Source organism: Gadus chalcogrammus, chromosome 22 (assembly GCF_026213295.1).
Source record: "Gadus chalcogrammus isolate NIFS_2021 chromosome 22, NIFS_Gcha_1.0, whole genome shotgun sequence".
Taxonomy (NCBI): domain Eukaryota; kingdom Metazoa; phylum Chordata; class Actinopteri; order Gadiformes; family Gadidae; genus Gadus; species Gadus chalcogrammus.
Window position 1 is genome coordinate 3,626,073 of NC_079433.1, and position 27,425 is coordinate 3,653,497.

The following is a 27,425-nucleotide window of genomic DNA, read 5'->3' on the forward strand; positions in this document are numbered from 1 at the left end:
TGAGTGAGTGAGTGAGTGAGTGAGTGAGTGAGTGAGTGAGAGAGAGAGAGATAACAGAGAGAATGCGAGAGGTAGGGTCACAGCAAAGGACAAAATGGGCCCACAGATTTGATTATTTTTATTTATTCTACTTCATTTAAGAATGCTCGATTCTGATTGGCTGGGAGGGGTGCATTAATCCGGCATATTGCCCGCTGACTTGTCGGTTCTATTTGCTGCTGACTGAGCACAGTAGATCAATACGCCGCTTGCATCGTTTTCTATCACATACATTTCCAACATGGGGTCCATAGTAAAAATAAACCAAGGAGTGCATGTTTGATCGATTATCATTAAAGCTGACTTGATACGAATGTAGCAACTACGTTATTAAACTAGTGATCAGATCCAGCCTTGTGTGGTTGCTATAGAAACGAGTTACCTACAGCTGAGCTAACGTTATTCACCGGAGTTCTAAAGGGAACTACTTTTTGAGGGAGATGAACTTAAACAGAGTATACATTTAATAAGCATGCAATACGAATAAGAAAAAGGCTAATTATTAAAGTATTGGAATTGTTTTATTATGTTGGCCGGCGCGAAGTAGAATAAACGGAATAATCACCTCAAGGCAGGGCAATAAACAGTTTGATATGCCCGGCTCGCGGAAGGTTACCGCCCTCGACTTCGTCTCGGGCGGTAAGCCGTCCACGAGCCGGGCATATCAAACTGTTTATTGCCCGGCCTCTCTGTGATTATTCCTTACTTATTTGCGGGCCAACATGACTCATCATGACTCAAAACAGAGAAAGGTGTGTGTTGGGACTCTGCTGAATCAAACCTTGTTGTCCAGGTCAAACAGGTACGAGTCGTCCTCCCGAACGTCTGCCTCCGCGTCCGAGATCAGCTCCCCCACATACCTGGTAGGTCCCACAAAACGACAGTCAGTGAGGCCAAAGACACATCTACACTATATAAACTACAGTTACACACATAACTACAGTTAGTGAGGCCAAAGACACATCTACACTATATAAACTACAGTTACACACATAACTACAGTTAGTGAGGCCAAAGACACATCTACACTATATAAACTACAGTTACACACATAACTACAGTCAGTGAGGCCAAAGACACATCTACACTATATGAACTACAGTTACACACATAACTACAGTTAGTGAGGCCAAAGAGACATCTACACTATATAAACTACAGTCACACACATAACTACAGTTAGTGAGGCCAAAGACACATCTACATAATATAAACCTAAAGTTATTGAGTCCAGAGACCTACTTGATGTAAACCTGTTATATAAACATACTGTTACACACATAACTACAGTTAATGAGGCCAATAGACGCATCTACTGAATATAAACCTAGTTACACACATTTCCTGTGTATATATTTGGAATATAAACCTAGTGTTGGACACAAAACTATAGTGAGTGAAGCCCAAAGACATATCGACTGAAAGGAGAACAATTTCCCCCTACTTAATAACATTTCTAAATGCAAAACACACACCCAAACTAACGCTACACTAAATGATATGAACGAGAACACACACACACACACACACACGAGAGCATGGTTACCTTGGTTACCACATGTTTATACCCACAGCAACCAGGGGGGAGACAGGGGAGAGACCTCACCCAGTAACTGGCATCTCCATGTCCCCTCCCTTCCTCCCCCCCCGAACACACACACACACACACACACACACACACACACACACACACACACACACACACACACACACACACACACACACACACACACACACTTCGGGGGGGAGGAACACACACACACACACACACACCACAACACACACACACACACACTACCACACTCACATGCAAACAAACACGCAGGCACGTATACACGCACGGGTGGGACTCACTCGCAGATGAAGCTCCCCTGGGGGATGTCCTGTAGCGCCCGGACACCCCAGCCCATCTTCTCCGTCCGGTACAGCTGCAGGCGCACCCTGGACACCACCGAAGAAGAAGAAGAAGAAGAAGACCATGAAGAAGACTAGGACCTCCATGGGGTTCATTTCAAAGTAAAAGTCCCAACCGAGGTGGACTGGATACAGGATATGACCGGTTATATCCGGTACGGACCATGGCGTGAAAACAAACCATGCAAAAAGGTGAAGCCTTCAGAACGTAAAATAAATTGATAATCTAAAAAAGTTTTAAAAACAAACCCATAATCTATATTGCGTGCACAACCAATTGATCATATATCACTATGATATAACTCTATTCCATAATTTGATTTATTAATAATTTTCATTAATAATGAAATAAATCCCATGCAAATACAGAAAACCGAATATAATATATACTACTCCCTCCCATCTCTCTTTCTCTCCCCTCCCCTCCCCCTCTCTGCTAGATATGCGAGTCTAGATCCAATTGTGTGCGGTGTGTGGTTGGGGGGGGGGGGTCCGCCGGGGGGTCTTACTTGATGCCGGCCTGGACCACCCGGTTTTTACAGGAGCGGAAACAGGAGCAGGCCAGGTTGCACTCAAAGATGAGCGGGGGCTCGATCTTATTGAACTCCTGGAGCAGCCGCTGGTCCTGGAGGGGGGGGGGGGGGGGACGACACTGGGGGGTCAACGAGGACGGCAGCAGCTCAGGAGGTAGAGCGGGTTGGGCTGGTAACCGCAAGGTTGCTAGTTCGATCCCCGGCTCCTCCTAGCCGAGTGTCGAGGTGTCCCTGAGCGGCGAGATGCCGCAGCCTAACTGGTTTGACTGCCGCCGCCGTCGGGTGTGTGAGGGTGTGCATGAACGGGTGAATGTTAGGCAGTACTGTAAAGCGCTTTACCATCAACGACGTATGGCTAGACAGGGCTGAACACCTCTAGGCTGGACCGGAGACCACTAGACAGGACCGGAGACCACTAAATATGACCGCTAGATATGAAAGAACGTCACTAACTGGCCAATGTACCTCCTACTCTTTTTAATTATGTGCAATATAGCTCACTTTTTATTGACTTATTTAATGGACTTTTACTGTTTGTCCATTTTGTAAACATGACCACACCAAACATGACTAAACATGACAGAACATCATTAATTATGACACACTAAGCAGTACTGAACATCATTAAATATGACTAGTCAAGGCACAGTCACATTTAATGACATAAAACAAGGAACAGGAAAGTCTAGCTCTATGGGTTAAAGTATTGAGGGTTCAAACCTTGATGTCAGCACTCCTGTGCACTCTGATTAATGAGTAAAATAACACACTGGGACCAGACTTAGGACAAAAACATGCTGGTATCCTCACTTTGGTTCGCTTGGTTATTCAGTAACTTAGTTGTTCCCTTTATCCAACGCAGCTTAGAGTGAATCAGAAACCATTAAGGAGCTTGTGGGGGTTAGGGGGGCATCTTGCCCCTTGGACGCCCATGTCTCTGCTGCGGACACTGGGGATCGAACCCAGAACTTCGGGGTGGGGGTGCGGCCCCTTGGCCACCGCACTGACCGGCGGTAGCCTGTAGCAGTGATGCTGACAAATGCAGAGCTCCAGTGAGGTCTCAGGACGCTGAGTTTAGCTTAGCTTGACGATAGCCTGGCTTAGCGGGACGATAGCTTAGCTGATCGGGATGATAGCTAGCTCAGAGGGCTAGTTATTTAGCTTAGCTGAGTGCTAGCTTGGCGTAGCATTATGACAACTTAGGTGATCGGGGTGATAGCTAGCTCCGAGGGCTAGGTATTTAGCTTAGTGGGGTGCTACCTTTGCCTAGAAGATTGCAATCTTAACCCCTAGCTCTGTGGTTGTTGTAGAGTTGTACAGGGACCCGCCCTGATATGGAAAACCAATGGATGAAAATACAACAGGCTATAGTGTATTCAAAACTCTAACAAATGTGTGTCTATGTGTGTCTAGTTCCAGGGGACTGACTGTGTGTGTGTGTGTGTGTGTGTGTGTGTGTGTGTGTGTGTGTGTGTGTGTGTGTGTGTGTGTGTGTGTGTGTGTGTGTGTGTGTGTGTGTGTGTGTGTGTGTGTGTGTGTGTGTGTGTGTGTGTGTGTGTGTGTGTGTGTGTGTGTGTGTGTGTGTGTGTGCTCACCTTGTCGTACCAGCAGCGGATGCTGAGCTGTCCACAAAGGCAGTTACTTGAGGAGCAGTCGTCAACGCAACTACAGTGCTGAACACAGACACACACAGTCAGACCATCGACTCACTAACTCAACAACACAGCAACGCACACATCCATTAGACACAGCTGCAGAGCTGAACACAGACACACACATTCAGACCATCGACTCACTAACACAACAACGCACACATCCATTAGATACAGAGTGCTGAACACAGACACACACAGTCAGACCATCGACTCACTAACACAACAACGCAAACATCCATTAGATACAGAGTGCTGAAAAGACACACAAAGTCAGACCATGGACTCACTAACACAACAACGCACACATCCATTAGATACAGAGTGCTGAAAAGACACACAAAGTCAGACCATGGACTCACTAACACAGCAACGCACCCATCAATAAATAGAGGTGCACGCAAAAAATATGACATCCATTAATACTCACAAGCATGAGATTAAACCATTCATAAACCCGGGGGGCCGAATCAGGGACAGACCTCTAGGTTTGACGTCAGGGAGGAAGTGAGGGAGGAAGTGAGGGAGGAAGTGAGGGAGGAAGTGAGGGAGGAAGTGAGGGAGGAAGTGAGGCAGGAAGTTAGCCGGGACAGACCTGTAGGTGGGTAATGTTGCGGTCGATGTTCATGGCCGACGTCTCGCAGTTCTCCGAGATGTACTTGTAGTCCGACGGGCAGCCCTCCTCGTCCACAGCGTTCACACAGGGGATGGGCACGTTCTCGTAACCCTGGGCGACGTCACTGGTGGTGGGGGGGGGGGCAACGTTATGACAACATCAGATTACACCTGCTAACATGTCTCAATTCAAGCATGGTGTATGGGCTGGGGTGATACTCGTCTGAAAGTGTTCTGGGTTCGATCCCCCGATGTTCTCAGTCTTCCCTGAGAAAGACGACCCTTAACCCCAGCCTGCGTCTGATTAATGACCCAATATTATTGAATTGTAGCGAATGCACGGTGAAGACACATTCAGAGCTCCACCTAGTTTTTGTACGCCAAAAAAAGTAGCCTACAATTACCTAGCTACAGTAACCGTGGCTACTGGGATGTAACGATCAATCACCCATCTTCCCCAGGTCGATCAATAACAATCTAAAGTACTATAACTGATAATCAAATCGTATTTTTTCCATGCACTGCATAACATTTCATATTTGATAGATATTATCTACATCTAGATCTCTGGATATCTAGATCTAGATATCTAGATCTATCTATGATCAAATCGTGCTCTTCCATAAACTGCGTAACAAACCACATTCTATCTCTATACATCTATGTATCTATATGTAAGAGGGAGACGACGGACAGGAAGTGACATCACGGCTACCTGCTGACGATCCTCTCGGTGCGCAGCGCCCGGTTGGCCACGCCCCGGCGCAGCTTCCTGTTGATCTGCAGCGCCACCCAGACGGGCGTGTCGGGCTTGGCCAGGCTCAGCGGGGTGTCCCCCTCCCGGTTGGTGGTGTCGATGTTGGCCCCCCGGGACAGGAACAGCCTGACCCCACCCCCCCCCCCCGCAACACACACACACACACACACACACACACACACACACACACACACACACACACACACACACACACACACACACACACACACACACACACACACACACACACACACACACACACAGAGATAATGACACACACACACACACCGATAATGAAACACCGCTAACCATGACGATGACCTGTCGACGCTATGACCACAACTCCCGGTTGCCCAACAGTAAAGTATAAAAGGAAGATCAATAAATATATAAAATGAAGAAAACATTGAAGGAAATGGACTATTAAAATAATAATAATAATAATAATAATAAATACAATTTATATAGTGCTTAATATGGTACTCTAAGACGCTTTGGAGAAAAAAATACATGCTGATCCTTTGCCAAGGCTCTCGGCTTGGTGGCGTTTCTTCTCATTTTTCGGTCACTATCGTTAATCCTCGTTCGTGTGTGTGCTAAAGTAACTCTGTGATATCGGTACGGGACTTTCTCTTACTGGATCCTAAGCACCATCCCTTTGTGATTAAATTGTGGGGCCGTGGGAATGACTAAATATATACAATGTCAGGGCGACATCAAGCCACCAGGTGTGAGTGTGATACGGCGTTACAAGCCGTTTGAATATGTGTCCTTCTCTGTGCGTCAGTTACATCCGTGGTGGTAGCATCCACCTCGATGTGTAACGGATGTTTGCTACGGTCCACTGGGTCGGCAGGTAGACTGATCAATCCACACTACATCTATCTATCTAAGTATGAAGTCCAAAACATCAAGACTAAAGAACTTTTTCTTCCCCACTGCCCTCAGATAGGAGACTGTTGTTAAGCAGTATTCTACCTCAGGACTGCTGCAGCTTTTTTCATTTTGCTCACACACTTTGGCTTTCTTGGATTTGCACCATTCCGTTTTATTTATAACTTAAATGTATTTTTATCTTTTATCTATCTATCTTGTAAATTTTTTTTGCCATTCAGTCTGTGGAAACAAATGAAGAATTTCATTGTACAACTGAGAACATATCTTTTGTACATATGACAATAAACACTTTGAATTGAATTGAATTGAATCTAGGTGGACACGCCCACTTGTGATGTCAGAAGAGGCCGATTTCAAACGGCTTGTGGCGGCTATTCTCACTCACACACACACCTGGTGGTGTAATATCACCCCTTTAAACCAAACCCCCCCACGTTACACGCAGAGCGGGGTGGCGTGGAGGAGGAGGACTGTTGGAGGCGTAGTCGGCGGGGTGGGGGGGGGGCGTGGCTCTGATGACTCACGTGACACACTCCATGAAGCCCTCGCGGGCGGCGATGTGCAGCGGCGTGTCCCCGTGCATGTTGACGGAGGACAGCGAGCAGCCGGCGTTCAGCACCAGCTCAGCGATGTCCACGCTGCCCGCGAACGAGGCCCAGTGGAGGCACATGTTCATCTCCTGGAGAGGGGGAGGAGGGAGGGGAGAGGGGGGGAGGGAGAGGGGAGAGGGGGAGGGGGAAGGGGAGGGGAGAGGAGAGGGAGGGAGGGGAGAGGAGGAGAGAGAGGGGGGGAGAGAGAGGGGAGAGGGGAGAGGGAGGAGGGGAGAGGAGGGGAGAGAGGGGAGAGGGAGGAGGGGAGAGGAGGAGGGGAGAGGAGGAGGGGAGAGGAGGAGAGAGAGGGGGAGGGAGAGGGGAGAGGGAGGAGAGAGAGGGGAGAGGGAGGAGAGAGAGGGGGAGGGAGAGGGGAGAGGGAGGAGAGAGGGGATGGAGGAGAGGGGAGAGGGGGGAAGGGGAGAGGAAGGGAGTGAGGGGGAGGAGAGAGAGGATTTGGGGAGGAGGAGGGGGATAGGAGGAGAGGGAAGAGGTAGGGGGAGTAGGGAGAAGGGGGGGTGGGAGAGGGGAGAGAGACAGGTCGGGGGAGAGAGGAGAGGGGTAGGAGGAGAGGGAGGGGAGAGAAGAGGGGGAGAGGGGGGAGGAGAGGGAGAGAAGTGGAGAGAAGGGAGTGAGAGAGGGGTAGCGGGAGAGAGTTGAGAAGACGGAGGGGGGCGGGGGGAGAAAGAGGAAGTAGCTTCATTGAGAGAGGGTGTGATGCAACAGCGGGGAATCTAACCCGGGTGGCTACAAGGCGGGCTGCCGACGTGGTGAACACACCAGCACACGGGGTACACTCTTAAGGGTCCGGCATTTGAACCTCCAGGTCTGTCCCTGTTTGCCTGAGTTATGGTACATTAACGTTTAACAGCGTTTTACAGTACTCCCCCCGACTCTGTTGACCCCAAGCAGTACCGTCAATAAAAGATCCCACAATGCATTGTGGTGCCCCTTCACCCGTACATCGAGTGGGGACTGCACCTAGCGCAAGAGACAAAGTTCAACGCCAATAACGTGTCATTCCCTCTCCTTTTACCGTCACTGTACATAAAACAACGTTACACAAGACACACTAAAAAAAAGACGTAAACAGTTTCCCCAATGGAGGCGGTAACCGTGGCGACCTTGTCCTGGATGGTGACGTCGGCGCCGCGGCTGAGCAGCGCCCGGATCACGTCCATGTGCTTGTGCTCCGCCGCCCAGATGATGGGCGTCCAGCCGCCGCTGTCCTGCAAGCACCAACACCAACGCCAACGGGGTCAGGGGCCACGCAGACAGGAACAGGAAGTGATGCGCGGGGGCGACATCACTTCCAGGCGCGCTTGGCGTTTGATAAGAGCGTCTGTAGGAGCCTTGACGCCTACTCGTTATTTTTTGAGTTATTATTTGACGACAACGTTTGGATTTTCATGGGTGAATAACATAATAGTCAAGTGGGTTCATTCGGAATACAAAGACTTTTATTTTGAAATTCCCTTGCATTATATGCATAATACACTCAAATGAGTTGACGGCTAATTGATCCACACGGCTAATCGGGAACCCTGACGCTGCAGTCTGTAATCTCGTTGTTGCCACGGAGACCGTCTCCCCCCCTCACCTGGGCGTTGATGTCCACCTGTCCCGTCTCCAGCAGCAGGTGGACCAGCTGCAGGTTCCCCTGCTTGGCGGCGTGGTGGAGCCCCGTGTAGCCGTCCTCCTCCTGAAGGGACATCGCCATCACATCACCACACATCACCATCACATGACATATCATCACCATGACGATGACCGTCGTCCTCCTCCTGAAGAGACGTCACCCTCACATCGTCCTCACCACCACCGTGACGATAACCACCACACATCACCATCACCATCGCATGATATGTCATCACCATGACGATACCCATCGTCCTCTACCCGAGAGGACATCACCATGACGATAACCACCACATCACCACACATCATCATCACCATCACCTCGACAATAACCACCACACATCATCATCACCATGACGATAACCACCACACATCATCCTCACCATCACCATGACGATAACCACCATACATGTTTATTTATTTATTTATTTATTTATTTATTTATTTTTTCCACAATGTCTTGTTTTTTTTTTAAATATGTATGATGACTATATGCTCTGTAAGGTGACCTTGGGTGTTTTGAAAGGCGCCTCTAAATTAAATGTATTATTATTATTATTATCATCATCACCATGACGATAACCACCACACATCATCATCACCATCACCATGACGATAACCACCACACATCATCATCACCATCACCATGACGATAACCACCACACATTATCATCCTTCCAACGAAGCTTCCCCTCACACCACCACCATCACCACCACCACCACCACCACCACCACCACCACCACGCCCCCTCTCCAACACCACCCCCACCCCTCTTCATGTGGAGGTGGGTCCTTGGCCCCACGGGGGGGCGGGGGGGGTTCGGGGCCAGTAAGACGCTCACCACGTGGTAGACGGAGGCCCCGCACTGCACCAGGTAGCGGGCCACCTCCACGTGGTCGCTGGTGATGGCCTCCAGCAGAGGGGTCCTCGTGGTCTTGTCTTTGGCGTCCACGTTGGCGCCCGCCTGGAAATAAGACAAATCGAGGTGGAGGGTTCAGGCGAGAGGGCAGAGGAACAACAGAAAGTATCCAGTCAGGGATATTAGTACTTTATTAATAATTGGAGTTAAACAGTGGTTTATTCTCAAAGAAATTGATTGATTTAATAGAGGGAGGTGGTAGGCTTTACCAAAGAGGGAGGTGAGGGAGGGGAGAGGAGAGAGAGCACAGAGGGAGAGGGAGAGAGAGGGAGGGAGAAAGAGGAGAGGGGAAGAGGGGGGAGAGGAGAGGGGGGAGAGAGGGAGGTGGTTCGCTTTACAAACGAGGGAGGGGGAGAGAGGATCGAGGGAGAGGGGGAGACAGAGGGAGGGGGGGTCTACCTGGACCAGCATGTAGCAGAGCTCCAGAGCTCCTCTCTGGGCAGCAGCGTGCAGCGCTGACCGCCTGCCCTGGGAGTCAGGCTGGCCGGTGGGATCCATCCCCTCCACTGGGACGCGCGCACACACACACACAGACACACAGACACACACACACACACACACACACACACACACACACACACACAGTAAGGACAAATTAAACCGGTACGATGGTCTCTAGCATCATCCTCCATCTTTGTGATGGCGGCATGTGACGTCATGTCTTGACGTCTTGGCGTGCGATGATGTCATGTGATGATGTCATGTGATGACGTCACGGGGGGCCACTCACTGAGCATGAGCAGAACCTTCAACACCTCCCCCTGCTTGGTGGCCGGGAAGAGCTGGCGGGGGTGGTACCGGAGCTTCTTCCTCCTGGCCAATCAGAAGAGAGAGAGAGACAGAGGGAGATAGCAAGGAGGGAGAGAGGGCAGGGGGGGAGGAAATGAAAAGAGATGAAAGAAAGAAAGAAAAAAAGACAGAAAGAAAGAAAGAGGGGGGGAGTAAAGAAAGAGAGGAAAGAAGAAGAGAGTAAAGAAAGAAAGAAAGAAAGAAAGAAGAGAGTAAAGAAAGAGAGTAAAGAAAGAGAGTAAAGAAAGAAAGAAAGAAAGAAAGAAAGAAAGAAGAGAGTAAAGAAAGAGAGAAAGAAAGAGAGAAAGAAAGAGAGAAAGAAAGAGAGAAAGAAAGAGAGAAAGAAAGAGAGAAAGAAAGAAAGAAAGAAAGAAAGAAAGAAAGAAAGAAAGAAAGAAAGAAAGAAAGAAAGAAAGAAAGAAAGAAAGAAAGAAAGAAAGAAAGAAAGAAAGAAAGAAAGAAAGAAAGAAAGAAAGAAAGAAAGAAAGAAAGAAAGAAAGAAAGAAAGAAAGAGAGGGGAGAGTAAAGAAAGAGAGAAAAATATCCAGCACACTGTTGTTAAGAGTTTTGGCCGCAGCATACGTTTTTAATTGGACATACCGTAATTTTCGGACTATAAGCCACGCCTTTTTTCCCATTTTGCGATTCTGCGGCTTATATAACGGTGCGGCTAATCTTTGGATTTTATAGCTAACGGCCACTAGGGGACCTCCTAAATCAATGGATTTTTAAGCGGCGGGCTCCAGTGCGGCTTATATATGTAAACATCACTCAATTTAGCTGCTGCGGCTTGTACTGCGGTGCGCCTTATAGTGCGGAAAATACGGTAAATGTTTTTATGTCAATTTTTCACCAACCTCTCCATCGGCACGTGGGTCTTCAGCCCGTTGCCCTCGGCCTCCTTCAGGCCGCTGGAGGAAGAGGCGCCATCCAGGAGGGAAGGACGGCTGGGGAGACGGGGGGAGACGGGGGGAGACGGGGGGAGACGGAGAGAGACGGGGAGACAGAGGGGCACGTTAGACCAGCGAGGACAAAGGACGCTGTTCTTCCATTAATCCCAGACGGTCCAGAATATTAACGTCAATAATCAGCGTTTTGCCGATATCAAAAAACCTAACTCAAAGTCTCCCTGCTTGACCTGCGCAAGCCGCCATGAACCAAAAATGACGACGTCATTTTTTTCTATAAAAAAAAATCGATTACAAATTTGATACAAAATATTTATTTAATACTGAACGTTTTCTGACATTCCAGCAGACATTATAGCAAGAATTTAAGAGCAATGTACGTTTAAATAAATGATTAAACTTTCTTTTTTTTTTTATAAATAAATAAAAATGTTCGGCGTATTATGTTCACCCTTTTTACTCCTTCGGCCGAAACCGAACATTATGTTTAGGGCCATTTTCGGCCGAACATGTTCGGTGGCCGAATATTCGGCGCATCCCTAACATTTAATAATAAAAAAGACATTGTATATTTTGAATGGTTTGACGCAGAACGTCCGCTGACCTCTCGGTGTCGTGGGTGAGGATGGCCTTCTGCAGCGCCGCCCTGCTGGGCCCCGGGGGCAGCGCGCTGGGACACACCAGCCCCCCGTTGGGCAGGCAGAGCGAGGGCCCCGCGCTGTCCACCCCCTCCCCCTCGCCCCCCTCCGACGCCGGGGGCCGGGTCTCCGTGGCGACCGACGAGGACGAGGCCAGAGGGTCGGAGGCGGGGCGCGGGGGGGGCAGGGGGGCCGGGGGGGGGGGCTGGGCGTGGTGGTCGGGGTCCCGCGGGGGAACGCCGTGGCCACGCATACGCGCACTGTAGGGGGGGAGAGGGGGAGTGAGTGAGAGGGTGTGAGGATGTGAGTGAGAGGGTGAGTGAGTGAGCGGGTGAGTGAGTGAGTGAGTGAGTGAGTGAGTGAGTGAGTGAGTGGGTGGGTGAGTGAGTGAGTGAGTGAGAGGGTGAGTGAGTGAGTGAGTGAGTGAGAGGGTGAGTGAGTGAGTGAGTGAGTGAGAGGGTGAGAGGGTGTGAGTGAGAGAGTGAGTGGTTAAGTGATAGAGTAAGTGATAGAGTGAGTGAGTGAGTGAGTGAGTGAGTGAGTGAGTGAGTGAGTGAGTGAGTGAGTGAGTGAGTGAGTGAGTGAGAGGGTGTGAGTGAGAGAGTGAGAGAGTGAGTGGTTAAGTGATAAGAGTAAGTGATAGAGTGAGTGATAGAGTGAGTGAGTGGGTGAGTGATAGTTAGTGAGTGAGTGTGTGAGTGACAGAGGGATAGGGTAATAGAGTGTTAGATTGAGAGTGAGTGTGTGTGTGTGTGTGTGTGTGTGTGTGTGTGTGTGTGTGTGTGTGTGTGTGTGTGTGTGTGTGTGTGTGTGTGTGTGTGTGTGTGTTGGTTAGCCGCAGCAAGTTATTTATGATCAAGCTAATCTTGGATTCCCTTATCAATAAACCGATTAAACAGTGATTTCCTGTTTCTAATACAACCTCTTCAATCATTCAATCGTAAAACATTAACAAAAACAATGGTTGGATTCTTTAACGACCCGATCTATCAGTCAATAAAGGGGTGACGTCATGCCACCAGGTGTGAGCGTGATTAGCCGTTGCAAGCCGTTTGAAAATCGTCCCTTTCTCTGTGCCTCAGTGACATCACTAGTGGGCGTGTCCACCTAGATGTACGCTAGATAGATCCGTCTCCCAGCCTATCCAGTGGACCAGAGCAAACGTTGCCTATCCGTCCTAAATCGAGGCGGACACGCCCACTTGTGATGTCACTTAAGCCATTTTTTCAAACAGCTTGTAACAGCCAATCACACTGAGTTGGATTCCGATCAATCAATCAGTCAACCAATCAATCCCTAATCCACCCCCCCCCCCCCCCCCGTCAGCTTCTCACCCCACGGGTCTGTCGGGCTTCCCCCCTCCCCCTCCCGCCCCCCCGGCGGGCGTGGCCAGCGAGGGCGCGGTGGTGGAGGACGCCGTCATGGTGACCACGCCGGTCGCCGCGGAGACGGGCGAGAGGATGGTGACCTCCTGGGCCTCCGAGGCGTCCTCGCCGCAGTGGGGGCAGAACAGCATCCCCCCGCCCCCGTTGTTGCTGCTGCTGCCGTTGTTGTTGCTGCTGCTGTGGTGGTTGCCATGGTGATGGCTGTTGCTGTTGTTGTTGTTGCCGCGGCCGCGGGCGCCGCCCAGCACGGTGACGCAGCCGCGGTGGAAGCGGTGGGCGATGCGCTGGTCGGGACAGCACTCCAGGAAGGTGCCCTGGGGGGGGGGGCCAGCAGGAGGAAGTGAGGTCACAGGATAGAGGCTAGGTGGCTACATAGTGAGCTAGTGGTGAAGGACAGTGGGTTAGGGGGAGTGTTAGGGCGGTGGGTGTGTGAGAGGGTGAGGGGGGGGGGGGGGTCAAGGTTAGGGTGGTGTGTGGTGGGGTTAGGGTTAGGGTGGGGGTTAGGGTTGAGGGCGGGGTTAGGGTGGTGTGTGGTGGATAGGGTGGTGTGTGGTGGTTAGGGTTGAGGGCGGGGTTAGGGTGGTGTGTGGTGGTTAGGGTGGGGTGTAGTGATGCGAGGGTTAGGGTGGTGTGTTGTGGTTAGGGTTGAGGGCGGGGTTAGGGTGGTGTGTGGTGGTTAGGGTTGAGGGTGGGGTTAGGGTGGGGTGTGGTGGTTAGGGTGGGGTGTGGTGGTTAGGGTGGTGTGTGGTGGTTAGGGTTGAGGGCGGGGTTAGGGTGGTGTGTGGTGGTCAGGGTGGTGTGTAGTGTCGTCAGGGGGGGTGTAAGGGCGGTGTTCGGGTGGTGTCGTCTCCGTACCGCGAGGCAGAAGAAGCCGCAGCCGGGGCAGCAGTGGTGTTTGACCATGTGGGCGCGGTGGAGGTCACAGAGCACCTGGAGAGCCACGCGGCTCGAGGGACGCATCGTCTCCGCCTTCACCGTCACGCTGAGGCACGCACGCAGCTGGGGGACACACACACACACACACACACAGGAGAGACAGACACACACACACACACACACACAGGAGAGAGACAGACACAGAGACACACACACACACACGAATAAGTCTCCGGTTTTGTTCATTGTAGCTTTGTACCTGTTTAGAACCATACAGATTACTAATGCTACATCACCAATAGCTACATTGTACACTGTTAGATTAGATGACCTATGTATGACTATCCATCCAGCAGGACAGGTACAGCATAGTATATATTTATTTACTTTTCCTATCCCTTTTATCCAGAACATAATCTCCTACACGGTCTATAGAGAACATTTCTTTACAAACCACTCGATAAACCACATGGCAGATCTCCACCTGGTGGACAACTGTGTGTGTCTGTCTGTGTGTCTGTCTGTGTGTCTGTGTGTCTGAGTGTCTGTGTGTCTGAGTGTCTGTGTGTCTGTCTGTGTGTCTGTCTGTGTGTCTGTCTGTCTGGCTCCATGGGGTTCGGAGCTGTGGGGGGGGGTGGCCCTGATTACTGATATTGTGTGTGTGTGTGTGTGTGTGTGTGTGTGTGTGTGTCTCTGTGTGTCTCTGTGTGTGTGTCTGAGTGTGTCTCCGTGTGTGTGTGCGTGTCTCCGTGTGTCTCCGTGTGTGTGTGTGTGTGTGTCACCTCTCCGTCCGCGCTCTCCGTGGCCATGCAGCGGCGGTTGACCCCCGGCCCGGGGGAGTCGACCCGGGGGGCCTCCATCCTACAGCTGCACAGGGGCAGCTCCTCTAGACGGTCCCCCGCATCACTTCCCTCTGCACACAGGAAGCAGGAAGCGTTACACACACACAACCAGGAAGCAGGAAGCGTTACACACACACAACCAGGAAGCAGGAAGCGTTACACACACACAACCAGGAAGCAGGAAGCGTTACACACACACAACCAGGAAGCAGGAAGCGTTACACACACACAACCAGGAAGCAGGAAGCGTTTTACACACACAACCAGGAAGTGGTACACACTCAACCAGGAAGCAGGAAGCGTTAAACAACCAGGAAGCAGGAAGCGTTACACTCACACAACCAGGAAGTGTTACACACTCAACCAGGAAGCAGGAAGCGTTACACAACCAGGAAGCAGGAAGCGTTACACACACACACAACCAGGAAGTGTTACACACTCAACCAGGAAGCAGGAAGCGTTACATACACAACCAGGAAGCAGGAAGCGTTACACACACACAACCAGGAAGTGTTACACACTCAACCAGGAAGCGTTACACACACACACACAACCAGGAAACGTTACACACACACAACCAGGAAGTGTTACACACTCAACCAGGAAGCAGGATGCGTTACACACACACAACCAGGAAACAGGAAGCGTTACACACACACAACCAGGAAGCAGGAAGCGTTACACACACACACACACACACACACACACACACACACACACACACACACACACACACACAACTAGGAAGCAGGAAGCGTTACACACACACACAACCAGGAAGCAGGAAGCGTTACACACACACAACCAGGAAGCAGGAAGTGTTACACACACGCAACCAGGAAGCAGGAAGCGTTACACACACACAACCAGGAAGCGTTACACAAACACAACCAGGAAGCAGGAAGTGTTACACAGGCACAATCAGGAAGCAGGAAGTGTTACACCCGCACAACCAGAAAGCATGAAGCGTTACACACACACAACCAGGAAGCAGGAAGCGTTACACACACACAACCAGGAAGCAGGAAGCGTTACACACAGACAACCAGGAAGCAGGAAGCGTTACACACTCAAAACCAGGAGGAAGGAAGTGTTATACACGCACAATCAGGAAGCAGGAAACGTTACGCACAATACCAGGAAGCAGGAAATGTTACACACAGAACCAGGAAGCAGGAAACGTTACACACACAACCAGGAAGCAGGAAGCGATAAGAACTCAACAAGGAACTAGGAACTGTCACACACACAACCAGGAAGCAGGAAGTGTCACACAGAACCAGGAAGCCGGAAGTGTTACACTCACACACAACCAGGAAGCGTGAATTGTTACACAAACACATCCCGGAAGTGTTACACACACAAACAGGAAGTGTTGCACACAAAACCAGGAAGTGTTACACACTCAACCAGGAAGCAGGAGGAGTTACAGTCACAACCAGAAGCGTTACACCCTCAACCAGGAAAAGGAAGCAACACACACTCATCCAGAAAGCGTCTCCGCTAAATGTGCACTTGTAAAAGTACACAATGACACATTATAAAACATCATTATCCACATTAAGACACACAGTACAGTGCCTGCAAAGACGCACACACACACACACTGGGGGTGAACCCACACACCGTGGTGGGGCGAGAGAGTGAGGCTGTCAGCAGCAGAGACGTCCAGAGGAACCTCCGAGTAGTCAGGGGGCCCCCCCACAGCACTGACCCCAGGCCCCCTGGAGCCTGGAACACACACACACACACACACACACACACACACACACACACACACACACACACACACACACACACACACACACACACACACACACACACACACACACACACACACACACACACACACACACACACACACACATTTATCAATTTTTTTAAAACACATGTATTTATTTATTTTACATGGGGACATCTTTCCAAACACGCATATTAGTACTAGCACCATTAGTACACATTTCAATGACAATTGTTTTCATAATTATAATATATGGCTATATTGTTATTATTGAACTATATTGTAACATGTTGATTTGTGGTCCCTGCTGACGTATGACACAGCCACCACTTGATGCTAGCATAGTGGTAGCAGATGGTGCTAGCATTGTGGCAGTGTAAGTGCATTGTACAGCTAGCACACAGTGCTAGCATTGGGATAGTGCAAGTGCATTGTACAGCTAGCACACAGTGCTAGCATTGGGATAGTGCAAGTGCATTGTACAGCTATCACACAGTTCTAGTATTGGGATAGTGTAAGTGCATTGTACAGCTAGCACACAGTGCTAGCATTGGGATAATGCAAGTGCATTGTACAGCTAGCACACAGTGCTAGCATTGGGATAGTGCAAGTGCATTGTACAGCTAGCACACAGTGCTAGCATTGGGATAGTGCAAGTGCATTGTACAGCTAGCACACAGTGTTGGCGATGTGATAGTGGAAGTGTATCGCATAGCTAGCACACAGCGCTAATCTTCCTCCTCACCTTCATGCATCTCCGAGCCCTGAGCCCCCTCCCTCTGCTGGCTCCGCCCAGGCTGTAGCCATGGAAACGTGCCCGGGCCGTTCTTACCGTGGCTCTCCCTCTGGGCCTCGGCCTCTCCGACGCCCTGGTGGTTCAACAACAACACCAACAAAAACACAGACTGTGGGGTTAGCCGGGATATCAGGACACTGGCCAGGGCTCGAGGTGTGGCCCGGGAACATGAGTAACCAAGACATCTTGGATACATTCCCAGGTATTCGTAACAACAGGTCAATTTCGCATTTCCATGCATTTTTTATCAAGATGATACGATTAATTTGTATGACTATACATCCAGCAGGATGATACGAAGAAATCTTAGAACTAACATGTGCATCGGCAAAAAATGATTTTTGACTCTAAACCCCATGGTCAAAACAAATCCCGTCAGGAGCACCAGAAAGATTCACATGGGTGGACATGTTCATGGCGGTCTCTGGCTCCGCCCCCGCTGACCACGGACCTGAGGACTGAACCAGCACACGGCTGTCAGCTCGCTGGTCCACCAAGACAACACTAACCCTAACCCTAACCCTAACCCATCCTAGCATTGCTATGAGGCCTGCACTCCATCATCACAGGATGTACCTCACATAGTTACACCTGTTGTACCTTGGGCTCTATGTCATTGGTATGATCAGGGTCCTGATGAGGGTGCGCAAGCATGACCACATCACCCCCATCCTGAAATCACTGCACTGGCTCCCTGTCTCACTCAGAATTGAGTACAAGGTCTCCCTCCTCACCCACCAGTGCCTTCACGGCGTTGCCCCCCTCTACCTTCAGGAACTCCTCACCCCCCCGACAAACTCACGTACACTCCGTTCAGGATCCACTCACACCCTCCAAACCCGACATACGAAGCTGTGCACCATGGGTGATCGGGCCTTTTCTGCTGCTGCCCCTAGACTATGGAACGCCCTCCCTGACCACCTGAGGGCTCCACAGACTACAGCTCTTTTTAAACGGAACCTCAAAACCCATCTCTTTAAAAGAGCATTTAGCTAAACTTTCTTTGAGGTTCCCCCTTTTTTTAATAGTTTTTTGGTATTTTTTTCTCTGAAGCACTTTGAGATTCTTGAATATAAAGTGCATTATAAATAAAATGTATTATTATTATTATTATTATTATTATAAATGCGTTTTTATGATGCAATAGTACAATGTTTCTGTGATTTTTTACATAGAAAGAATCTATTTTGAAGATGCTATTGAAGCCGTTCTATCTTATAGTGGACCAAAGCTGAGGATCCCCTTTCAGTGAACGTATTGGTATATCACCTTGTCAGAGATTTGAATTGGATCCTCTTCATCCTTCGGCTCCTTCAGCCAATCGCTGCTCTCGGCTGGTCCCGCCTTGGCAACAGGCTCCACCCCCTTGAAACAAGAACGCTCATCAACAGGCTGCGAGATTATTTGCATCAACAGTTTTTATTTAACAGCAAAAATGAATTGACACGCAAGTTTCCGGAAAATAACGTAGAAACATACCCTTTGACCTTTCTCCGAAGCACTGATGTCCATCTCGCTTGTGCCTTCGAACATCAGACCCAACCGTCTTCTTTTGGCAGCTGTGGAGAAACAGAGACACTTTAGACAGGGGACACAATTCTCAGGGACACCGAATATGGGGACTTGAATGGCATGCTGGTGTCTGCTTTGTAGTGTGTCGTCTAATAGAGACACGACACTACAAAGAAGACACATAATAAAGACACAGCACCACAAAGAGGACACATATTAGAGACGCAACAATACAAAGCACACTTTTATCCAAATGGGAAGTGAATGCTGTTCAGGAGCAGAAGGGGGTCAGCGATGGTTCTCAATTTCTACCCTGTTATTGTGAAAGATGAGACCGGACTGTAACGAGACTTCCTGCCACATAAGAGACTGTTGGAACACTACAAAGAAGACGCAAAAGTGCCATAATGGGGACACGGGGACTTATGGCACTTTGGGGTCTTCTTTGTAGCATGTCTCTATAACGATCTCTTGTCCTCTCTGTAGATTAACTCACCGGTTTCACTCTGCGACAGGAGGCAGGCTGAGGGGCCCGACGGCATCACCAGGAAGATGGGCGCCTCAACGCGACTCAGCTGTCCGTCAAACGCACAGAGATTCAGAAAACACACAGAATCCACAGTTATTGATGTAATATCATCATTATGTGAATTCAGTTTGTTACTTCATTAGTATTAGTGTCACTTCCTTAGTGGATGAATCTTTGGGACAAGTGATACATCTAGCGGGGGGGGGGGGAATGAACCAACTGGTAGTTCAATCTATGGGTGGACACTTCCATTTGTGATGTCACTAACGGCCGCGTTTTGAAATGTGAGCCCACTTCCTGTGTTCGGAACGTCGGGAACTCACCTGCGCAGGGGGGGGTCTGTTCATGGTCTTCCTCGCTCGGTGGACCTTCGGCGGGGGGCCGGAGACAGCAAGGCTCGAGGAGGAGGAGGAGGAGGAGGAGGAGGGAGGAGCAGGGGGCAGCGTGGACTTGCTGGTGCCTGGCCCTGACACGCTCATCTTGGCTCTCCCGGGCGAGGAGGAGAAGGAGGCGGAGGGAGAGGAGGAGGAGGTGGTGGGGAAGGAGGAGGAGAAGGAGGTGGAGGGAGACGAGGAGGAGGTGGTGGGGAAGGAGGAGGAGAAGGAGGAGGCGAAGGAGGTGGATGGGAAGGAGGAGGAGGTGGAGGATGTGGTTGAGAGGAAGGTCTTGGATGCGTGTCCTGCAGAGAGGGGGTTACGATTGTTAAAGATCAACCCTAAACCCCAAACTCACTGAAGTTCAGAGGATAAGTTTAGTTACTTATTTTTATAGCCACAACCTTGACATTTTCTTTTACAACTGACAAAAGACAACATTAATGTACATTCACTCACCCCCCTCCCCTCCCCTACCATCTCCCTCTCCCTCTCTCTCTCTCTAAACCACATACACATTCTCTATACTTTACACACATATTCCAACCAATAAGTGACCGTTTGCCAAAGAGGTTCTGACCTGTCAAAGCCCTCATTGGTGGAGAGGAGGAGGGTGGGGCGTCGCTATCTTCCGCAGGTTTGGAGGCACGCTCTTTGATTGGCAGCTGAAACAGGGATGCTGAGGAGGTCCCGCCCACAGGCGAAGGCTCCATCTCCTTGACGACCAGAGCTGTGGAGGGGGCAGCGTTACCTGCGGGGAAACGCACGCCTCTGGAAGCTATCACACCTGTATGTTTATAATATTTACATTAACATTTAGGGCATTTAGCAGATGCTTTTATCCAAAGCGACCACATCGCTGTCGGTACAGTAAGGATGTTCATAGAACCAAGTGCCAAGCACTAACAATCACTGGCTTAACCCATCCCCCATTACAACAAAGATAGCAAGGATAAGATGCTACGTGATGCTAGGTTGAAAGTGCCAGGACGTACAACATACAATAAGTGCATACATCATCTGTCTGTATCCATCCATCGGGTCCGGATGTTTTGATACCATGCTCACAATATTCAAACCTCAAGAAATTGAAAGGTTCAGGGTTCGATACCCAATTTCCTTGCATCTCGATCCTTAATCACCTTCCTCTGTAGTGAATCTATCAGGATAAAATACCTCCAAAAAGGTATACTTTGAGGGTAGGACACAACCTCTCTGAAGGCAATGCTACGTGTCCATCAAATCGTCCGACAACAAACCGACCTTAGCTGACCACGTATCGGTCCCGAGTCTAAATCACATTTTACACAGGGGACCTACCTGTTTGTACTTGATTTGGTGCCGAGGTCAACTCTGCTTTATTTTCTAGCGCATTGTCCCCAAGGGGCTCCTTGAAAAAAGACAAACCCATGTTAGAACGCAAAAAAGTTCCATGAAGTTGCACAAAGTGAGAGTTGCTTCTGACAGTTCAGACCCATGTGCAGGTATTCGCCACCAGGGGCTTCAAACGGGAGTACCACAACACACACTAAATATTTTCGGATCTCTGGAGTTAATATTTAATACATAAACACAATGATATTGCTCTAGGTTCCCGTCATGATCACACACCGGCAGTGCCTGGCTTAATGAATGATGAATGGGGGGCTTATTGCGCGCCAATACACCGGGCACAGCTGGAGGATGTGGTCGGATCCAGCCCTGCAGTGCGTGTGGTGGTCTTTTCTTCAACCATGGCACTAAGAAACAACACAATATCCCGGGTATGATGCCCAGCCACGACCACACAACCAGCGTTTCTGTTCTGATTGGATTCATCTGTGTCCAGTTAGCGTTGCAGCATAGCTCGACAGAGACAAACCAGCAGCTTAAACCAGCACTGCTGGTCCAGCAGCATACTGGTCAGAAATTTGAGATAATTTCACTCTATGGCGCAACTTGTGACGTTTTTATGCATTGATCGTCCGTCCTACTCCGTGTCTGATGCTGTAAGTGAGCATGTAATGCATTTGCACCTTCAATTACCCAGGTTTCTTTACCTTTGTCGCTGTTTCAGATGCCGACGACATGTTTCCCCCAACTGGTGCTGACCAGTGTTGCCAGATTGGGCCAGATTTCCCCGGCCAATCTGGCAACCCTGGCTGAAGCCCGCTGCGGCCAGGGTTGCCAGATTGGCCGGGGAAATCTGGCCCAATCTGGCAACGCTTTCGATGACGCCATAGTACGTATCTGACGTCGACGGGCCTAGGACACGCCCCCTTTTGCGGTCCCGTTCGCTGTGGACCGACAGACCCAGGAACGGTTGTCACGTTCCGGCCCACCGTGGAGACATCGCGATATCTGCTTACGAGATCTGACCTCAGGTCAGTTTTACACGTGAATCACCGAAGAAAATCGTTTAGAGGAAGTGGCTTCAATCCGGGGTCCAAAATAAACACACTCGGGAGATGTGGTCGACGTTGTGACACGGGCTTGTCAACACAACTAGATAACTTTACCACACAATCTGTCTCGAAATCTTCACCTTTTTTTTTTTAAAGACGACTCCAACCAATCAGATCCGCGCTGGAGGAGAGACGCGCCCGTGAGTATCGGTGAAGTTGTTGTGATCCGGACCGAGCTCTGCTGAACCGAGTCTGCTCCTCATACACTAGACATCAAGCAGATGTAGAGCCCAAGTTAGCCCGCATAACATTCAACCCGGTAGGCCCCGAGGAGTTCAAATCATTGATCCGGGGCGTTGATCAATGATCAGTCGTCTGTATCCTGTTCAGCAGGGGTCCGCGTCGTTTGACGACACGTGTGTGGGTCTAAATGGGTCGCGCCGTCAATCAAAAGTTACGGCGTTATGAAGTGTTGTCCTTCCTTGTCAATACTGAGCACAACAATAAGAAACGCTTGTTACCGGTGTATACTAGTGATTTTAGAGCCACAGTATGGCACTATACGTGGTGTTGTATATTTGTCAAAACAGACCAAATCGTTTTAGGACCTCTCAGTCCGCGCCTGCTTTGAAGGTTGTGTTGGATTTTTAAATAGGTGGTCAGGTCTATGCGTATATATGCGTGTGTATATTCTATTAAGGGTCACCAAATTTACTACCGGGTTTGATTGGCCATTACAAGCCTTTACAAAACCAACCCATTACTATTGACATCAACCCACCAGGCCACCCTTTGGACTGTCTCTCTCCCCCTCCCCCCAGATGCATTTTGGGTTGATCCATCCATCATTCGCTCGTGTGGGCTCCCACTTGTGACGTAACTAATGGGTGATTTTGAAACGGCATCAGCATCATACCTGGTGACGGTGGAACGGGGATTCACCCACTGTGTGCCGCCGCCCCCCCCCCCCCCCCCCCCCCCCACTGTTTGCAGACAAGATGGAGGCGCTGTGCTTCCGGCTGCCGGGCCACGGGGACGCCACGCTGAAGCACATGAACGCACTGCGCTCCCGTCAGCACTTCTGCGACGTGACCATCGTCGCCAGCGACAACCAGACGTTCCGGGGCCACAAGGTGGTGCTGGCGGCGTGCTCGCCATTCCTCCGTGACCAGTTCCTGCTAAGCCCCGCCTCCAAACTACAGGTAGATTGCCACGCCCAATACAGACGTTCCCCTGGTTCCCTTGGTTACCGAGGTTAATCTGTGAATTCACTGATTCCCCTGATTTCTTTGATTCCCTCGAGTTCCTCCTCAGCAGATCATCTCTGTAACGAGGACCTCAAGACCCAACCCTGCGCCTCTTACATAGGATCCCAGACCAGCCCTCCTCTAACCCCCAGACCCCCCCCCCCCCAGGTGTCCCTGCTCCACAGCTCCTCGGTGGTCTGTAACCTGCTGCTCTCCTGCTACACGGGGGTCCTGCAGTTCGGCCCCGAGGAGATCGTCAACTACCTGACGGCCGCCAGCTACCTGCAGATGGAGCACATCGTGGAGCGCTGCCGCGGCGCGCTCAAGAAGTACATGCTGCACCGCAGCCCCGCCCCCCAGCCCAAGGTGGGTCGGAGGTCGGGGATCCCGCGCTCCCATTGGTGGTCGGCGCGTTTGACGGGCGGGGGGGGGCGGGGTTGTGTCTGTGTTACCTTGATGCGTGGAGCGTTAGAATTAACCGATGAGATCAGATTATATACACTTTGTTTATGCTTTGTTCATCTGATATGATCTTAAAATAAGTTATAATCAGATGAAATAAAATCAGATTATGTTCGATTATCATATTGGCATCAATTAGATGGATAGATGCATAGATTGAAATGCAATAAAATGTATTAGATTAGATTGAATACTAGGTTAAATTGGGATGGATTGCATAAAATGTAATTTACAATATGACACATTAACGAACATCAGATTATAATAGGATAGAGTAGTGTGTGTGTTTTGTGTTCAGGGTCTAATGTGTGGCATCTCTCCTCCTCCTCTGGTCACAGATCAAGACAGAGGGTCTCTCCACGCCCGTCATCGCGAGTGGCACCTCCATGTCGCCCCCTGCTGGCCACGCCTCGCCCTCGCAGCCGGCCAGCCCTCATGGGGGATCTCAGGACGAGCACGGCGAAGGGCCGGGAGGAGCCGGCGGTCACCATGGCAACAGCCCCCTGCTGGACGAGTCGTGCATTAAGGTAGAGGGAGCTGTTGGTTTATACCCCTGGGGTTCTCCCAGCGTATCCCACAGAGGCGGTCGCCCATAGGTTAACTTCATCTGGTGTAGCTTCGTCTTTCCCATTTTCTTTGTTACACTCGGTAAACCTATGGAAGCAATGAGCTTGACTCCGAACATGACACGTCTTTTGAATCAGTTCGGCTTTTTACCAGTCAAAAGGGAACAAAGCAAACAAAGAGCATGAACTCTAAACAGGGGTCAAACAGCACCGCTGCTCTGCAGGCTTCTAGCTCTGTTTCCCGCGCGTGATGCCACTACTTCTGACGTCATGACTCTACAGAAGCCTAGCTCAAAATATGCAACTTTTTTACTAAACATAGCTCTTACTCCTAGGTGACGTGAAACTCTCTGTCAGGGCGACAGACGGCTAGCTACGTCTTCCCCGTCACCTTTTAGCTTTAAACGGAAACGTGGATAAAACGTCGACGAGGTCCCCCGCTCCTCGGTAACCTTCCGCACGCACGACGGCAAATTCGGTGACTCTGCCCTCTCCGACCGGCCCCCTCGGTTCTCCTTCTCTCTCCCCTCCTGCAGGTCAACGCCTCGGACGAGGAGGAGGCGGCGCGGCGGGAGTACGAGCTCTTCAACGTGTACCCCCCCGACGAGGAGGAGGAGGAGGAGCAGCAGCAGGGGGGGGCGGAGGGCCCCCAGGACGACAGAGGGGGCCCCTCGGACGCCTCCCACGGAGACCCCTACTCCGGCATGGACGGGGAGCTGGGCGGAGGAGGAGGAGGAGGAGGAGGAGGAGGGGGAGGGGGGTTCGGGGTGAACCCCTCGGAGCAGGAGGAGCTGGAGATGGGGGGCTTCCTGCGCGACAACCTCTCCATGGCGGCGGCGCGCGTCTTCCGCCGCCGCTACTCCGAGCCCCGGGCCGGCCGGGCCCGGGGGCGGGGCTTCAAGAAGAGGAAGTGGGCGGGGGCCCAGGAGCGACGGCCCCTGGGTCTGGCCGGCCCCCACCCGGACATGTGGTACCCCGGCGGCGGCGGCGGGGCGGGGGGGATGATGGGCGGCGGGGGGCCGTACGGCGTGGACTACAGCCGGGCGGACGCCATGAGCGCGGCGGCGGCGGGCTACCTGGGCGTCGACCTGCCCCCGATGGACTTTGGCGGCGGCGGCGGGGAGGCGCACGCCGACGACGTGGCCGCCATGGCGGCCGCCAGCGACATGCACCACCGCTTCCTGCTGGGCGAGGCCACGGAGCACGGCGAGGGCGGCGGCGGCGGCGGCGGCGGCGGCGGCGGCGGCGGCGGCGGCGGCGGGGACGAGTCGGTGGCGGTGGTGGGCTCCACCTCCAGCGTGGGGGCGGGGCCGGTGATCTGCGACCACTGCGGCGTGACCTTCCCCTCGCCGCACGCCCTGGCGGCGCACGTGCGCGCCAGCCACCTGCTGTACGCGTGCCCGTGCTGCGGCAAGCACTTCCAGAGCGCGCCCAGCCTCACGCGCCACATGGCGGTGCATCGCGGCGGCGCCGGCAAGAGCCACCAGTGCCCGCTGTGCTACAAGACGTTCACGCAGAAGTCGACGCTCATCGACCACATGAACCTGCACAGCGGCGAGCGGCCGCACCGCTGCGCCTACTGCCACGCCCGCTTCGCCCACAAGCCGGCGCTGCGGCGCCACCTGAAGGAGCAGCACGGCAAGACCACGGGGCAGAACTCCCTCCACGAGCAGGAGGAGCGCGCCCGCGAGGAGGGTGGAGGAGGTGGTGGTGGTGGAGGTGGTGGTGGGGTTGGAGGGGTGGGGATGGAGGGGAAGCCGATCAGAGAGGAGGAGCAGGAGCTGATGATCCAGGAGCCATCGTTGTCGTAGGAACGGATTGTACCCTGGGGGAAGCGGGCCGGGGTGGGTCTTGGACTGATGTGGAGGAGGAGGGGGAGGGGTTGGGCGAGGGAGGCCGATCAGAGAAGAGGAGGAGCAGGAACTGATGATCCAGGAGTCGTCGTCGTGGAAACTGATTTTATCATTTACATTTAGGGCATTTAGCAGATGCCCTAAATCTGTGTCTGGGAGTGGTGGTCCTTATGGGATCAGGGGTCTTGGATCTGGGTCTGGCTCTACCTGAAGTGAAGGGTCTTTTGAGCCAAGCGGCTTCGTGACCCGGTTTATGATTTTTGAAAGGACATCACCGGTTAGCCTTCCAAAGCACCGTCTCTTATTTCCTCCATGAATCACGGATGTGCAGACAGTGTAAAAGACACAATATCTTAATCGCCATATCGGTGTATACACTGGCACTAAACGCTGTTATTTTAACTAATTTTACTAGAGTCAAGGCTGCTTTGTATTAACTGGGTCTTGATAGTTTCAGATTTTAATATAATATAAGACGATACCACACTGTGACCGAGAATGTGTCCAAAATACGATTTTATGAAGGCGATGCCATTTCTTATCTTCTTAAAATAACTGGCAGACATCTCACAGCCACCGGTGAGCACAGAGAGTCGGACTGTGACCGTGACTGTGAATAATATCCAATCACATCATTCTGTGATTTTGGAATTGTAAGTTTGGGGGAAAGAAATCCCCTTTTTACTGGGGTAAGCCCGGACATGTCTTTCCATCAGAGACCTATCTACTGTATGTCAACTAAATCTACAATGTCGTGTTGAACTGAAAAGGTACTCTATTCGCCCTACTAGTGTTCGAACTAAGCTAACCTCGAGATTAAACTAGATGTTTGGAGTGATCCCTTTGTGTGCGGAATTGGTTTCCTACATTTGTGTGAATTTTTTTTTGTAAATGAAATGTTTTAAAGTAAAAGAAAAATTGCGACACTTCTGTCAGTACATCTCAATGATAAACTCTAAAGTATGAAG

At 51.0% G+C, this 27,425-nt stretch overlaps 2 protein-coding genes across 3 annotated transcripts; one reads left to right on the forward strand and one right to left on the reverse strand.

Annotated features, from left to right (window-relative positions):
* Window positions 1–767: 767 nt before the first annotated feature.
* ehmt2 (euchromatic histone-lysine N-methyltransferase 2) lies at window positions 768–22,039 on the reverse strand. 2 transcript variants are annotated; one of them, XM_056582706.1, is made up of 26 exons: window positions 21,985–22,039; window positions 21,266–21,335; window positions 20,526–20,696; window positions 19,895–20,250; window positions 19,539–19,617; window positions 19,010–19,089; window positions 18,800–18,895; window positions 17,480–17,603; window positions 16,620–16,724; window positions 14,934–15,064; window positions 14,131–14,274; window positions 13,225–13,589; window positions 11,857–12,150; window positions 11,202–11,291; window positions 10,286–10,368; window positions 9,955–10,061; window positions 9,478–9,600; window positions 8,598–8,699; window positions 8,122–8,226; window positions 6,932–7,086; window positions 5,469–5,636; window positions 4,734–4,878; window positions 4,082–4,159; window positions 2,463–2,578; window positions 1,894–1,980; window positions 768–899 (listed from the first exon to the last, which is right to left on the reverse strand). In XM_056582706.1, exons 1-26 carry the CDS (start codon window positions 22,012–22,014, stop codon window positions 815–817), a joined length of 3,489 nt encoding a protein of 1,162 aa, XP_056438681.1. In that variant the 5' UTR covers window positions 22,015–22,039; the 3' UTR covers window positions 768–814. The 2 variants fall into 2 exon arrangements, with proteins under 2 accessions (XP_056438681.1, XP_056438680.1); XM_056582705.1 differs by having other exon boundaries at window positions 21,557–22,025.
* A 262-nt stretch (window positions 22,040–22,301) lies between these two features.
* Window positions 22,302–26,702, forward strand: LOC130376185 (zinc finger and BTB domain-containing protein 12-like). The gene is made up of 8 exons (XM_056583405.1): window positions 22,302–22,529; window positions 23,323–23,531; window positions 23,745–23,942; window positions 24,377–24,565; window positions 25,141–25,324; window positions 25,367–25,797; window positions 25,879–26,299; window positions 26,638–26,702. Exons 2-8 carry the CDS (start codon window positions 23,328–23,330, stop codon window positions 26,700–26,702), a joined length of 1,692 nt encoding a protein of 563 aa, XP_056439380.1. The 5' UTR covers window positions 22,302–22,529; window positions 23,323–23,327.
* Window positions 26,703–27,425: the final 723 nt, after the last annotated feature.

Coding starts and splice junctions, on each gene's coding strand:
- ehmt2 (XM_056582705.1), bottom strand. CDS start 21,763: ATGAATCCAATCAGAACAGAAACGCTGGTTGTGTGGTCGTGGCTGGGC. Junction 20,697..21,265: donor ACCAAATCAAGTACAAACAG/GTAGGTCCCCTG, acceptor GTTTCCCCGCAG/GTAACGCTGCCCCCTCCACA. Junction 9,601..9,954: donor TCTGCTACATGCTGGTCCAG/GTAGACCCCCCC, acceptor TCTTATTTCCAG/GCGGGCGCCAACGTGGACGC.
- LOC130376185 (XM_056583405.1), top strand. CDS start 23,328: ATGGAGGCGCTGTGCTTCCGGCTGCCGGGCCACGGGGACGCCACGCTG. Junction 23,943..24,376: donor GCCCCGCCCCCCAGCCCAAG/GTGGGTCGGAGG, acceptor CTCTGGTCACAG/ATCAAGACAGAGGGTCTCTC. Junction 24,566..25,140: donor TGGACGAGTCGTGCATTAAG/GTAGAGGGAGCT, acceptor CCCCTCCTGCAG/GTCAACGCCTCGGACGAGGA.